At 41.9% G+C, this 16,246-nt stretch overlaps 2 protein-coding genes across 5 annotated transcripts in view; one reads left to right on the forward strand and one right to left on the reverse strand.

Moving 5' to 3' along the window:
• The window catches only part of ZKSCAN2 (zinc finger with KRAB and SCAN domains 2), a 502,693-nt gene that overhangs the window by 433,805 nt on the left and 52,642 nt on the right, over positions 1 to 16,246 (reverse strand). The gene's annotated exons all lie outside the window — the stretch shown is intronic.
• LCMT1 (leucine carboxyl methyltransferase 1) overlaps positions 1 to 16,246 on the forward strand; it is a 55,158-nt gene that overhangs the window by 31,928 nt on the left and 6,984 nt on the right. For 3 of the 4 annotated variants that reach the window (XM_082362582.1, XM_082362583.1, XM_082362584.1), the window contains exons 6-8: positions 7,432 to 7,534; positions 11,750 to 11,870; positions 15,157 to 15,258. In XM_082362582.1, the coding sequence (XP_082218708.1) occupies positions 7,432 to 7,534; positions 11,750 to 11,870; positions 15,157 to 15,258 (326 nt within the window). The remainder of the gene's footprint in view (positions 1 to 7,431; positions 7,535 to 11,749; positions 11,871 to 15,156; positions 15,259 to 16,246) is intronic. The other variant, XM_082362585.1, reaches the window with a different exon arrangement.

The following is a 16,246-nucleotide window of genomic DNA, read 5'->3' on the forward strand; positions in this document are numbered from 1 at the left end:
TTTTATTAATTTATGTTTTCATTAAGAGTAGATGAGGATTCTCTTTCTCTACACCCTCACTAACGCTGGATATTATCATTTTTAAAAATTTCTACCAATCTGATGGGCTGTAACAATGTCCCATTGTTTTAAAATTTTATATAACTTTGAATGCTAGTGAGATGGAGTATCTTTCTGTAGTTTTATTGGCCTTTAGGAATTTCTTTGTAAATTGCTTCTTCATTTCCTTTGCCCATTTTTTTCTTCAGTTGCATTGTTTCCCCCCTGCCTTTTTTTTTTTTTTTTTCAATTTATAGGAACCCGTTATAACATACAGATATGTTCTTTGATAAAAGCCTCTTGTCAACTTTTTAAAAAAAATATTTATATATTTATATTTATTTGGTTGCACCAGGTCTTAGTTGCAGCAGGCGGGCTCCCTTAGTTGCAGCTCACAGACTCCTTAGTTGCAGCTCGCCGGGTCCTCAGTTGCAGCACCTGGGCTCCTTAGTTGCAGCTCCAGGGCTCCTTAATTGCCGCAGGAAGGCTCCTTAGTTGTGGCTCATGGGCTCCTTAGTTGTGGCATGTGAACTATTAGTTGCGGCACGCATGTGGGATATAGTTCCCTGACCAGGGCTCGAACCCGGGCCCCCTGCACTGGGAGCGTGGAGTCTTATCCACTGCACCACCAGGGAAGTCTCTTGTCAACTTTTTTTATTGTGTATTTTTTTCTAAGTCTTTTGCTTGTTGTTTTAAATCTGTGTTTGTGTCTTATGTGGGTAAATTTTCCAATCTTGTCCTTTATATCAATAGTTTTTGATCTTGCCATCATACTGAGAAAGGAATCTGAATAAAAATAAATAAAAACGTGAATGAAAATCTGAGAAAAGTGATAGATGATAATAAAACTGACAAAAACTTCGTTTAAAAATTACCCTTTTTCATCAAACCCCTGGGGCTCTGATTGTAAGAATCACCACTATTTATTTATCAATAGGAAAGAAAAAGTGCTGACAAATAAAACTGATACATTATCGACTGTTAGATGCATCCTGATTTCAGAAATGTTAAAATGTGAAAAATATATGCATCTTAGAATTGATGATAGATGTTTTCTTAAGCTGAAGTATGCACAGGGTAAGAAATTAAAAGTATGTAAATGAGCACACAACGAAAAGTAAGTCAGGATGAGTTCTTAAAAAGTAAGTCAGATTCTATTACTTTCCTGCTTAAATCTTTCTAGTGCTGAAATCTACATGGTTAATTGGGTGTCTGGATGCCTCCTGATTTTCTTTCCTTTTTTTTAATATTTATTTTTATTTATTATTTATTTATTTGGCTGCGTTGCGTCTTAGTTGCGGCACACGGGATCTTTAGTTGTGGTGCATGGGCTCTTCATTGTGGTGCGCAGGCTTCTCTCTAGTTGTGGTGCGGGCTCCAGAGCGCGTGGGCTCTCTAGTTGTGGCACGCGGGCTCTCTAGTTGTGACGCAGGTTCTAGAGCACACGGGATTAGTTGCCCCGCGGCATGTGGGATCTTAATTCCCTGACCAGGGATCGAACCTGTGTCCCCTGCGTTGGAAGGCAGATTCTTAATCACTGCACCACCAGGGAAGTCCCCCGATTTTATTTTTGACTACAGTAACTATGATCTCACCACACTGCTCTCCTGCTGTCCTCTGAATGTGCCAAGCTTGCTCTCACCTTCAAACCTTTCCTCTTCCCTTGGCCTGGAACTCTTTCCCCCTAATTTTGCTTAATGGGCTCCATCTCATCACCCATGTCTCATTTCAGCTGCCACCTCCTACTCTAGGCATAGTTTTCTCTCATCCTCTTTTAAATTTTCTTCATCGCTCTTAATACTCTGATGCTGTCTTGATTCTTCATTTGTTTAATGACTCACCGTCTCTCCCTCCTTGAGGGGATAAGCCTCGGGAGCACAGGGACCTCTCCTGTCTTGTTCATTGCTATATCCCCAGCACCTAGAACAGTGCCTGGCACACAGAGATTATTGATGGAATAAATACATACCTGAATGCTTGAATGAGTGAATGTTTGTGTCTTTGTAATCCATCTCAGCTCCTATGTGGAACTGGTTGAGTATAAAGTAAGAAGAGCAAAGAAATCGAAGCATTGCAGAGTGGTGTCAGGTATTTCAGCTGAGCCGTAAGAAGGAGAAACTCTCTAGGGGGAAGATTGTCTCACACAAGGCAAGCTTAGGGAAAGAAGGAGCGTGCGAGGAAGCCGAAAAGAACTGGCAGTGGGGAGGGGTGCATGGCTCAAGATGAAGCTGAAGAAGGCGTCAGCGGCTGCATCATGCAGGATCTCCTCGGCCAGGCCAAGTAGTGTGGACTCTCTTCTAAGGGAGGTGGGACCCTGTTACACACTCCCAAAAGACTGCACCCCCCTTTGTAGTGTTCCCCACACTTGTCCGCTCCTCATCTTCCCTGCTGGATTGCAGGCCCCATGGGGGCAGGACCGTGTCTTTTTGTTCATCAGTTTCTTCCCAGGACTCAGTGCCCAGGACATAATGAGAGCTCAGTAAGTATTCTCGGGTGGACAGATGGACAGACAAACAAGCAAAACTTCTGTGTGGTCCAGAAATCCACCTGAGGCTGTCTTTATTTTACAACGCTTTTTTTTTTTTAATTTTAATTTTTTAAACTTTTTATTTTATATTAGAGTATAGCCGATTAACAACGTTGTGATGGTTTCAGGTGCACAGCAAAGCGACTCAGCCATACGTATCCATGTATCCATTCTCCCCCAGACTCCCCTCCCATCCAGGCTGCCACATAACATTGAGCAGAGTTCCCTGTGCTATACAGTAGGTCCCCGTTGGTTATCCTTTTTAAATATAGCAGTGTGTACATGTCAATCCCAGCTTTTTAATTTTTAAACTAAAATGTTCTAGGAAAATCTGTGGACCTAAAAGAACACTTTGCAATCCTAATAATGAGTCTGTCTTTGAAGACATATAATGAATGGGATTGATGGGACTCACTACAGGTCAGTAGCACATAGGAACACATCTCTCTTGAAATGCTGACTTGGAGGTGATGGAAGAGATCATGACTTGTATGCCCTGTGGATTCTGTGTGTGTGTGTGTGTGTGTGTGTGTGTGTAACTACCATGTTACATTGTGTAAATCTTCCACTTTCTCCTGCTTTTCATAGGTGTGAGCTTAATGAGGCAGATAATTAAAGCCTATATGAGCTTTTGCTCTGTAACAAACCACTGCAAAGCATGTGGCTTAAAATAACAGCCGTCTATTTAGCTCACAATCCTGCAGCTCGGCAATTTGGGTTGGGTTCATCTGGGTGGAGCTTCTCAGCACCTGCCCGGATTTAATCATCTGTGGTCTGGTCTTCATAGAAGACCTCCACGACATACCACCATTGAGTTAGGCCAAGGAGTGCATGTCCACTTTCCTTTACTAAGTGCCTCAGTAAATTTTTCATGATGACTCTAGGTTAAAAAACATATCAGCAGTTCTGTTTATTAATAAGTTGGGTTCAAGCATTGTAAGTATTTATGTCCTAACAATTTTTTGGTCATTTGGAAAAAAAGCCACTTACATTCTAAGAACAAATACTCTCTTAATTTCATTCTTAAATAACCACAGTTACTTCTAATGGGATATGTGCTCCTGTCGGGCCCTTTATGACCTCACCTGGGAGCCAGATTGGACACTACCACCTGTTCCTCTTGCAATACTGCAAATGATGTTTGAGCAGTAGTGGCTTTTTCATCACAGTCACACCTGAGAAATCAGCTTTGCAGAGATACGGTGTCATTAAAAGGAATGCAGAGAAGTCTCCTGTGGAAACGGTGACTGCCTTGAGCTGGTGGTCTGCTTGTGTCTGGTGCATGTTGAGCATCTCTGGGTTTCCCTCAAAAATTTAAAACATCCTGTTCTGCCCTTGTGAGTTGGTTGTGCCGACCCAGGGCACCTCAGTACAGTTTGGGATCCATGGAACTCAGCCCTTTGACATCGCCCTTAATCTTAGCCATAACTGTATGAGGTTGCCACTGTATGCATTTTATACTTAAAAGTAGGCGTGAGCGGTATGCCATATGACTCGGAACTGGCAGAGTAGACATTTGCTGACAGGGCTGTTTGAGACCAAAGCCCATTCCTCTGCAGGTGTGTTCCAAAGAGAGTTTTCATCTTGGGAACCATGTCCAGGATAAAAGCTACGGCATGTTAAGTTGTCCCTATCCAAGAATAATTAGGACTATTTAAGGATTTTAAAACTTTAACGTCGACTAATGATCTTTGAATTTTTGTGTGTAAGTTTAACGCAGGGTTTCTTAACCTCAGCCCTCCTGACACCTGGGGCCGGATAATTCCCTGTTGTGGGGCTGCCCTGCACAGTTTATAATGTTTAGCAACATCCCTAACCTCTGCCTATTAGATGCCACTAGCATGCCCCAGTTGCGACAACCAAAAATGTCTCCAGGCACTGCCAGATGTTCCCTAGGGACAAAGTTGCCCTGGTTGAGAACTGCTGCTTGAATGAAATGATGACCAAGCCTGAGGAATAGGATTTTCATACTTGTCTCTTCATTCTGGCCATGTACAAATTGGTTCTTAATTTTTTAAAAACCCATCATGGTGTTATGTTTTCAGGGGTTCTCCCTCTTAAATCCTCTTAGAAGTCAATCCTCTAAAGATTGATCACAGAAGAAACTACTAGTAGCAGTTCGGAGGTTTTCAATCAATGTTAATTGGCTTTCCAGAATTGGGCAAGTATGGGCTATTCCTTTAGAAAGTTGTTCTTATAAGAGCATCACACAGAAAGCTTTTAATCCCCTCCCGTTTTTCTCTTAGGAAGTAGAAAATAGAAAAAAAGGAAGGGATTGTGGGTCTCGTTTTGATGAGCAAGGTCTTTTTCTCACCCAGTCTCAGAAGCATTCCAAAGGTATCAAGGTTTTTTTGTTGTTCCCATGGTCTCTTGCTAGAGTTAGATTTTATAAAAATGGCGTATCTTCCCAGAATAGTAAAACTCCTTTGAAACTTGCCCTGAGCCTGTATCCTCTACCAGATGCATTCTGTTTCTTGTGAAATGAAGGTAAGGCATCCTTCAAGGGCGGATAATAGACCTTCTGCTTCTACACAGCTTGAGTAGCCCCTGACTTCAGAGGAGCGTGGGGCTCATGATGGGGGTGTGGTGTGCGTTATTAGAGCATCAGATTCTGTCATTAACGGGACCTTGGGGACATCACGTCCAGCACTTCCCAGGCAGTATGCCAGCTTGCCAGGGCACACGGATGGGCCTCTGCTGGGTGTGCCCCAGGTCATTGACCCTTGCAGCTCTGTTGTACATTGTGCTCAATTTTTAAGAGTAATCTTGACCATGTGCCATTTTTGTCTTGTGTGCTACCTTTAGATCCACATCTCTGAGTAAGACGTGTCTTCCGTGAATTGCACAGTTCAAGGAAACCACATGCTTCAACATTCTGATGGTCTCTTTGTGTGTGTGTCTGTGTGTGTGTGTGCGGTCAGGGATGGAAAAACTCATCTTGAATATATATGTTATTTGTAAGAAGGCACACAGTCATTTGGGAATCACTGCTTGTTTTCACAGCAGGACAAGCAAGTACCTTCACATCTTTGATATTCTTTTCTGGACTCAGGTGTTATGGTGCCTGGGACTGACTCTGGGTTTCCCAGCCTTGCCCTTTGGTGGTTTCCTGACATCTAGCAGATTCCTAAGAGGTATTTCTTGTAGCTTATGGGGTGTGGCCAAGTGTATTTGAACCAGCTGAATGGGGTTCTCAAGAAAATAAGGGAGAACCTGCTTACATGCTGTTTCGCCTTTCCCACACTGTTTGCTGTGGGTTCTCAGGAGAGAACCTGAGTTCTTAGCAATGATGTAGGATGGCTGTAGAATGTCCCAGCTTCTTCCGTGGTTTGTACCTTTGAGGAAGTTGAGTGAACAGTGCTTCAGGTAAATAATCAAGCAATTTAATTTCTTTTTTTATTATAATCTATTTTTAAAAATAGAGAGTTTAAATTGAAAATAATTTCAGGCCTACACAAAAATAATGTGACTAGATTGGTGAACCTCCATGTACCCGTCACCTAACTTTATTGCCAGTCTCATTTCGTCTGTACTGGTGGTTCTAAAAGTGTAGTCCCAGGCCAACAGCATCAACCCCATCTGGGAACTTGTTAGAAATACAGATTTCTATTTTTGAAAAATCTGAATCAGAAACTCAGGGGCCAGACCCTGATCAGTCTGTTTTAACAAGCCCTCTGGGTGAATCTGATGCCTGCCAAAGCTTGAGAACTACTATACATACCATTCCATCCAACCTCTGGTGGAATATTTTAAAGGAAATATTTTATTTGTAAATACTTTAGTACTTAAACTATTTTCTTTTAAACATAATAGCTCACAAATTGACAAAACATTTAGAGAACAATTGGTACCAATATTTAAATAGGCTTACTCTTTGATCTCCTAATTCTTCTCATCATAACCTGCGTAACTGGACAAGTCCTTTGTGACATGTATACAAGGATGTTCATTGCAGTGCCTGAGATGGAGTAAACTTGGAAATACTGCCTGTCTGATATTGAGCGATTGGCTAAGTAAGTTTTATCTACTCCATGGAGCATGGTGAAATCATAGAGAATGATGTCCGTGATACTATTGTTAAATAGGAAAAGCTTTCAAAACAAGTATTGGGTGACCCCATTATCTTTTTTTGTGCAGGGTGTGTGTATATGTGTGTGTGCGTATGCATTTGAGGGAGAGAGAGAGAGAGAGAGAGAGAGGGAGGATGTGTCCGTGTTTTGTATAGGTGTTTAAGCACATAGAAAAAAGGCTAGAATGTTATACACTAAAACACTAATAGTTGTCTTTGGAAGGTATGATTTTTAGTTAATTTTCACCCTCCTCTTACCTGATTTTTTTTTCCCATAATGAGCATGGATTTTTATTTTTATTTTTTTAATAAATTTATTTATTCATTCATTCATTCATTTGTTTTTGGCTGCGTTGGGTCTTTGTTGCTGTGCGAGGGCTTTATTTAATTGCATCGAGTGGGGGCTAGTCTTTGTTGCGGTGCATGGGCTTCTCATGGCGGTGGCTTCTCTTGTTGCGGAGCATGGGCTGTAAGCGTGTGGGCTTCAGTAGTTGTGGTACGCGGGCTCAGTAGTTGTGGCTCGCAGGCTCTAGAGTGCAGGCTCAGTAGTTGTGGCGCACGGGCTTAGTTGCTCTGTGGCATGTGGGATCTTCCCGGACCAGGGCTCGAACCCGTGTGCCCTGCATTGGCAGGCAGATTCTTAACCACTGCGCCATCAGGGAAGCCCGAGCATGCATTTTTATAATGGAGAAAAACAATACATTTACTTTAGTTTTGAAAAAGTCACATCCATTGAAATTATAATCTCTTCTTGATCAATTTCTGTTGAAATTATAATCTCTTCTTACATTTACAGATGGGCACATGTTGGATTCAACAAGATATGCCATCATTGGAGGAGATCTCCGAGATATACCTGAACTGGAAGAGAAACTAAAGAAATGTAACATGAATACACAGTGAGATTTTTTTTTAACCTCTTACATTTGTGATTTCATGCTAATTTGAGATAAGGCCAGTTGGAGGTACGGCATGATAACATGTACCATTTTTTTTTCATTGCTACTTAGAGTAGTTTTCTGAAATTTTTTGAGAAGCAATGTTCCTTGAGTCTGTTTTCCCATGAGAATCACCTGTATTGCTTTTGTAAAATACTGATTACTAATGTAAGTTTGAGGGAAGATAACTGTATGCATAGAAACATATAATTATAACATATAAAGAAAGGATTAGCATCCAGGCTATATAAAGAATACCTACTATTTTTTAAAAAGTCCAGTAGAAAAATGGGCAAAGGATAGATGACCAGGCAGCTCAAAGAGGAAACGGGGTATCATATTAAAATGGTATTGAACTTAAGTAATAATCAGATGAAATTCTGTTTTACTCCCACCAAGTTGGCAAAAATGTAACAGTCTGACAGTATCAAGTGTTGACAAGGATATCAGGGGAAAAGGAATGGTCGTACACCACTGGTGGGAGTGATCTTGGTGTGACCATTGCAAGGAATGATCTGGAATTATCTAGTAAAATTGTCAGTACCATATGAATTTGCAGTTCCATTGTTGTGTGTGTCCCCCCGAGAAGGTCTACATGTATGTACAAGGAGGATGTTCATTGCAGCTTCTGTTTTTAGTAGCAGAAAATTAGAAACGACTTTGGCGAGAGCTCAAAAACCTAATGTTGAGTTTTTAAAAATTAAATTGCAGAGTGTGATACCAAATGTGTAAAATCAAATCCCCCCAAATACTGTATTTTCATGATTACATATATACGTAACAGAAGTATTTTTAAAATGGGCCAGAAGGGTTCACACCAAATTCTTGAGAGTGGCTACCTTTGGGAGGCAGAGGAGGGGAGTGAGATGGGTGGTTTTAGCACAGTGATGCTGGTCAAATAGATAAAGAGCTAGTGGGAGGAAAAGGCATATCTACCTGGTCTAATGTAGGTGAAGAAGACACTTTCAAGGATATTTGAGGTGAGTAACTCAAGGGAGAGGTTTGGAAGGCAGGTAAGGGAAAGGGAAAGTTATTTTAAAGAATAAATTGAAGGCAAAGAATCAGTGGCAAATGATGAAAGAAATTAGCAACAAGGGAAATCATTGCTGGAGGAGAGGGAAGGGAGGATGTAGAGCATGGACTGAGGTTAACTAGCCTTTGAGGGAAGAGAAACACTCTCCATTCTTCTGAGAGGGCAGGAAGGAGGGTAAGGACAGGTGCAAATACAGGTGAGCTTTGGGCGATGGAGGGGTGGGAAGCATAGGGGGTTAAAGTGTGATCTTCCTAACACTTCAGCACAGTGATGGCTGTTGCCTCTGCATTTTGAAGTTCTTGCTTACGTGTTTAGTCTAGAATCATCAGCCAGGCTGTCATTCTTAGGATTTACATGTCCACCAGCCCAAATGTCAGGGACAGCTCTACTTGACCCAGTGTTGTCACTCCAGCTTTATTGTCTGAGTCTGTCTCACCAGGTGTTCAGAAGCAAGGTCAATACACTGTAAAGAGTATTTGTGCTTCTTTTTTCCTTTGGGGAGACCCTTAGGTGGTTCACTGATTGCAGAATGTAGTGTGTTTTCTTAAATTTATTTTTTAATTGAAATATAGTTGATTTATAATGTTGTATTAATTTCTGCTGTACAGCAAAGTGACTCAGTTATACACATATATACATTCTTTTTCATATTCTTTTCCATTATGGTTTATCCCAGGATATTGGATATAGTTCCCTGCGCTATAGAGTAGGACCTTGTTGTTTATCCATTCTATATATCAATATAATAGTTTGCATCTGCTAGCCCCAAACTCCCAGTCTGTCCCTCCCCCCACTCCCACCTTGGCAACTACAAGTCTGTTCTCTCTGTCTGTGAGCCTGTTTCTGTTTCATAGATAGGTTCATTTGTGCCCTTTTTTTTTTTTTAAATTTATTTTTGGGTAGGTTGGGTCTTCGTTGCTGCACATGGGCTTGCTCTAGTTGCAGCAGGCGGGTGCTACTCTTCGTTGTGGTGCACGGGCTTCTCATTGCAGTGGCTTCTCTTGTTGCGGAGCATGGGTTCTAGGTGCACGGGCTTCAGTAGTTGTGGCTCGTGGGCTCTAGAGTGCAGGCTCGGTAGTTGTGGCGCACGGGCTTAGTTGCTCCACGGCATGTGGGATCTTCCCGGACCAGGGCTCGAACCCGTGTCCCCTGCATTGGCAGGTGGATTCTTAACCACTGCCCCACCCGGGAAGCCCTGTGCCGTATTTTAGATTCCACAAATAGGTGATATCATATGGTATTTGTCTTTCTCTTTCTGACTTACTTCACTTAGTATGGTAATCTCTAGTTGCATCCATGTTGCTGCACATGACATTATTTCGTTCTTTTCTATGGCTGAGTAGTATTCCATTGTATATATGTACCACATCTTCTTCATCCATTCATCTGTCGATGGACATTTAGGTTATTTCCATGTCTTGGTTATTGTGAGTAGTGCTGCTATGAATGTAGGGGTGCATGTATCTTTTTGAATTAGAGTTTTGTCTAGATATATGCCCAGGAGTGGGATTGCTGGATCATATGGCAACTCTATCTCTATTTTTAGTTTTCTGAGGAACCTCCATAATGTCTTCCATAGTGGCTGCACCAACTTACATTCCCACCAACAGTGTAGGAAGGTTCCCTTTTCTCCACACCCTCTCCAACATTTGTTATTTGTGGACTTTTTAATGATGGCCGTTCTGACTGGTGTGAGGTGGTACCTCATTGTAGTTTTGAATTGCATTTCTCTGATAATTAGCAGTGTTGAGCAAGTAGTGTGTTTTCTTTTAGCTGAAGGGAAGTGTTAACTTTCAGGGACACCACTGGATTTCTCGGGGGCACACGGGTTTGTGAAGTCAGCAGTAGATTGGTTAAAGCTGGTACCCATGGGCCTGGAGCCTTCTCAGAACGAGGAGAGCACGAGTCTTAGAATCTTACCCTGGGTCTCTGTCTGTCTTCTCCTGCTCACTAGTTGTTTAACAGGGGGCAGTGTTTTTTTTTAATCTTTTTGAGCCTTAGTGTTTTCATTTATTAACTGGGCTAAAAACTATCTCACAAGATGGTTTTGAAGATCAAGTAACGGCATGCGAAAACAGTTGAACAGGAATTGGCACGTGATAGGCCCTGAGTCAGTTGCCTCTGGCTCTAACTATAGTTGCAGTAACCATCTGTTTTGGCAGATGTGCTGGAAGGTTAGGGAAGTAATTGGGTATAAATTGGGCTAGCTCTTGATAGGGAAGTTTGCCTCGCTTTTGGAGATGTATAAAATGGATGAAAAACAATTGTTGAAACAAGTATTCGAATTATGTATTCCTCCTTGTGGTTTCATTTGTATTCTCTGTTTTCCTTTATGGGCTGTCTTGTCTTTGCTTTTCTTTCACTTATATTTTGAAAAATATTAATCCTTTTTTTTAATATTGCTAATGGCTACCTCTTAGAAAATATATTTTAAAAATGCCTAACTTCATTTTTAAATAATTCAAATCCACAAAAAAGTTACAAAAATAATACAAGAGACTCCCATATAGCCTTCTTTACCTGGCCTGGGCTTAGGTGGGTGGCTCGTCTGCTGGGGGCCAGGTTTAGGTGATGTGCCCTGGGGTTCACGCATGTGTGGACGGTGGGCAGGTCACCTGGGCTGCCTCATTCTCATCCACAGGACCTCCCCTCCAGTGGTAAGCTAGCTTGGGTTCATTCACATGGTGGTTTCAGGTTTCCAAGTGCAGCAAGAGAGCAAGCACCAGTGTGTAAGTCATTTCCGAGCTTCTGCTTGTATCCTGTCTGTTGCTGTTCCATTGGCCAAAGCAAGTTCCATGACTAACCCAGATTCCAGGGGAAGGGAAATAAGCTTCACCTCCTGAGTGGGAGAATCTGCCGGTTCACATCGCCACACTGTGGGTGCCCAGTAGGGAAGACTCTAGCTATTTTTATAGTCTACCACACACATTTAACACATTTTCACCAGCAAGACAAAAATCATTGCTGATTGCTCACCTTTTTACAGTGTAAAATTTTGGGCCGCAATGCACTGATTGTTGATGTGAAAACTAGTGCTTCTGGTTTTCCTGGGGTATGAAGTGCCCTCCCTGTAACATGAGTGCAATTTGAGAGTCCCATTTTGATGAAAACATATTTATGTGCCTTTTTTTTCTTTCCTTAAGATTGCCAACCCTCCTGATAGCTGAATGTGTGCTGGTTTACATGACTCCGGAGCAGTCTACAAACCTTCTCAAGTGGGCAGCCAAGAGTTTTGAGACTGCCATGTTCATAAACTACGAACAGGTAAAAGGAAGCACAAGAAATTTGCCTTCTGCTTGGGACGCCAGTGGTGGCTTTCTCTCTCTGAGCACCCTCGGAATATGCTTTCACTTACCCTTTTCCTTTTGCCTCCAGCCACTCACATATCTTCCTTTATTAATCAGTTCCCGCAAACCTAGTACTCCTGAGTTCTTGACTGCCGGCAAACTTTTAGCCAGAGTATTTGGAACTTCTGTCTTGTCCTTTAAGAAAGCTGTTTGAGTTCTTATCATTGTGTTTCCTTTAAAGTCATAGATTTTGATGGAAGGACTTTTGGCTATCATCAGTGTAGGTGTAGCAAACTCAGATGCCTTCAGAGGCAGGTAGTGATGCAGATGCAGGCAGTTGGCTAGGTGTTATATAGTGTGGAGTGATGGGGACTGTGGTGAACTGGGGCACCCATGTCCCATTTCATGGGGTGCCCACTATTCAGTTCCAGCCAACTGTTACCATGTGGAGTGAGCCTGGAGTTGCCTGAACTCCCAGTTTTTCAAGAAAGGTTAGAAATGCAGGATTTTAATGTAAAATTTCCTACTTTCTAAAATCGCTGAGCTTGGCCCAAGAGCTCCCTGTTTTTCTCCTTTGGTCTAGTGCCGAAAGGGGTTATCTTTTAGGGCTTCGGAATAATTCAGATTGGATCTGAATCTCGGCCCTAGCTCTTATTATTGACTGTGTGACCTGAGCAGAATTGCTTGGTGGTTGGGAGTCCATGCTCTGGAGGCAGACTGCCTAGCTGTGTGACCTGGACAAGTTACTTAACCTCTCTGTGCCCGCTTCCTCATCAGAAAAGTGAGGATAATAATATCCCGACTTCATAATTAATAAATGAGTTAATAGGTGCACAAGCATTTACAGCCTTGCCTGGCTATTAAGTAAGCTATTATTAAGTTAGCTATTATTTGGATCTCTCTGATAGAGAGAGATACTTACCTAGATACCTAGGTATCTAGGTATCTAGATACCTAGATACCTAGGATAAGAATACCTACCTCTCAAGTCTAAATAATTCAGATTAAATGTGGCAAGTGCATTCATTAAAAAAAAAGAATACCTGCTTCTCTGGGTTATTATGGGAATTCATGAGATGTTGAACAGCAGTGGACTAATAATAAGCACTGAATACACTAGCTACTTTTATTGTTTATTTTAGTTTAGCTTTATTGATTTTATTTTGTTTTTTACCTCGTTTTATTTTATTTTTATATTTTATTACAGATAAGGGCAGCACAGGACCTTGTCCAATGTCACATAGCTATGGAGAGGTCTAAGGCTAGACCTTGATCTCCTGGCCTCCTGCCCACCCCTCACGCAGTCCAGGTTCCTGTATAGGTGGTTCTTGGTTGGTTGATTTTTCTTCCTTTTCTCTGTTTAATTGGAGGCATTCTTCAGACTCAGTCTTCTGTCCTGGTGAATGGATGTAATGGTAGCTGGCCTCATCGGTCTTTAGTATTGATGTGGATAAATCCTGGTGACCTGTCTTTGCTTTCAGGATACCATACCTGGGGGAAAAGGAATTCCACTTCCCATGTTTCCACACATTTCAGATGTGTACCATTTCATTCACTCTGCTTCATTTGTGTATTCTTTTATTCAACAAACCTTTATTCGACATCACATGAGAGACAATGGGTTAAGTGAGTTTTGACTAGAGACACTGTCACTTTGGAACAGGCCTGAGAATGTGCCGGTTTTCAATATGTTGACCATGACCATAGCTGTCCTTAGATGGGGTTAAACCCTACCCAACACCTTCATTTTGTGAATAATAAACTTTTAACTTAATTCAGTTCTTTCCTAACAAGTACAGAATCATCATCCTCACATTTGTCAATTGCTCACATAACATATTATTTTTTAATTAGTGGTTAAATGACAAAACCACATGGATGACGGTTATTTCAGTAATGATAATAATTATTGCAAATTCTTCGAATCTGATGACTTGTATAGCAGGCGCTATTCTTTGAGTTTCATATATATTAGCTTATTTAATCATCACAACAGCCCTCAAGGTAGGTACTAGTACTATCCTAGTTTTACAGGTAAGAGGACTATTGAACCAAGGGGTTAGGCATCTTGCTCACAGCCTCACAGCTATTAAGTATCAAGCCAGGATTCAAACCTAGGCAATAAAATGAAGGAGTTTGTGCTCACAAATACGCTTGTATCCTGAATGAATAGTGTGCAGTCCTATCATTAGTGCCACATAAGCCTTATGCATCCCCCTAAAAAAGAGTAACATTGGATTTTGTCTTGCAGCATTGGCGTTGGTGTTGGCTTATGAATCCGGGAATCACTTCATATATTGTTAAAGTGCTGAATTTTTGATACCTTGTATATGACAAAGTAACAGTGTATGTGCTATCAATACAATAATGTACATAATATATATATATTTTTTGGCCTCACTGCATGCGGCTTGTGGGATATTAGTTCCCCAACCAGGGATCGAATCCATGCCCTCGGCAATGAAAGCACAGAGTCTTATCCACGACCACCAGGGAATTCCCATGTACATAATATTTTGTTTTGTGACAGTTGTGCACATATATAAATTATATTTTATAAACCAGTTTTTTATTCAAAAAGTAATGCCACATGCAGAATAAAAAAAAAATCATGTAGTTCGATAGGGTAGACAAAGAAAAGTCTCTTATCTACCCAAGACCTCAGCCTCTAATCTGGGAAGCAACCTTGCTGTATTCCAGAATTTTCCTATGCATATATAAATGTGGAGAGAGTTTGTTTGTTTTTTTTCCCCCCTAAAGGCAGATGGGAGCATACTATACACATTCCTCTGTACCTTACTTTTCAAGAGTTTATCTTAGGGATCATTTCGTATCTGTCCATCTGTTTATCTGTCTATCTTCCTTTCCTGTTTTCACAGCTATATAGTATTTCATTATATGAACATGCCAGAATTAATTTAACCCCAAATGATGGGTATTTAAGTTCTTTCCAGATTCTTCCTACCATACATAATGCTGCAGTAAATGTGCTTGCATCTTTGCGTTCACGTGTGAGTCTATCTATAGGACAGGTTGCTGGCAGTGGAATTGTTGGCTCCCAGACTGAGTGTTTGCAATGGATGGACACTGCCCAGTTGCCTTTCGAGGGGCTCTACTCCATCAGCATGGCACTCAGGATTCTGTGACCTGCAGTGGGTATTATCAACCTTGACTGGTTAGAAATGGGATGTTGTTGTTTTAATCTTGCATATTTAACAAAGAGATCCTTATGGCAATGCCCAGCCTCCTCTGTCCCTTCCCAGGTGAACATGGATGACCGGTTTGGGCAGATCATGATTGAGAACCTGCGGAGACGACAGTGTGACCTGGCGGGAGTGGAGACCTGCAAGTCATTAGAGTCTCAGGTCAGAGGGCAGAGACCAGGACGTCCTCTTGTACCGTTAGCCAGCCGAGAAAGGGCACCCTCCCTTCACAGATAAGAGAATGTGAGAGTCCCTCGTGAGTGCCTGCCTCCGGGCAGCTAGGGCTCCACGTGGGCTACCGGTTCATCGTGATGGGGGAAATCCAAGCCCTGTCCTGCCATCTTGGTATGGAAGACGCAGAGTTACATTTCCGACCCCCTATTATCTTAACTTCTTACTATGCCGTTTTTCAAACAACGTAAGAGTAGAGGGAGTAGTTAAAATGAACACCCATATTCCATCAGCCAGCTTCAGTAATTTAATAACATTTTGTCATTATCGTTTGATTTATCCCCCCTCTTCCAAATTTTTGTTGGTGGTGTCATTGGAATATTTTAAGGCAAATCCCAGACAGTATATCATTTTCCCCATAAATACTTCAGTGTGACTCTCCTACCAATAAGGACCTTCTGGGCTTCCCTGGTGGCGCAGTGGTTAAGAATCTGCCTGCCAATGCAGGGGACATGGGTTCGAGCCCTCGTCCGGGAAGATCCCACATGCCACGGAGCAACTAAGCCCGTGCACCACAACTACTGAGCCTGTGCTCTAGAGCCCACGAGCTACAAGTACTGAGCCCGCGTGCCACAGCTACTGAAGCCCATGTGCCTGGAGCCCGTGCTCCGCAACAAGAGAAGCCACTGCAATGAGAAGCCCGCGCACCGCAACGAAGAGTAGCCCCCGCTCGACGCAACTAGAGAAAGCCCGCACACAGCAAAAAAAGACCCAAAGCAGCCAAAAATAAAATAAAAATAAATTTAAAAAAATAAATAAGGACCTTCTACCCCCCAGGATAATGATGATACCATTATCACACCTTACAAGTCGACACGAACTCCTTCATAGCACCTAACACCCAATTCATCTCCAGTTTTCCCCAGTCGTCTAAAAACATGTTCATGGTGTATTTGAATCAGGATCCAAACATGGTTCC

The sequence above is a fragment of the Balaenoptera borealis genome (genome assembly GCF_965194805.1).
Source record: "Balaenoptera borealis genome assembly, chromosome: 16".
Classification (NCBI taxonomy): Eukaryota; Metazoa; Chordata; class Mammalia; order Artiodactyla; family Balaenopteridae; genus Balaenoptera; species Balaenoptera borealis.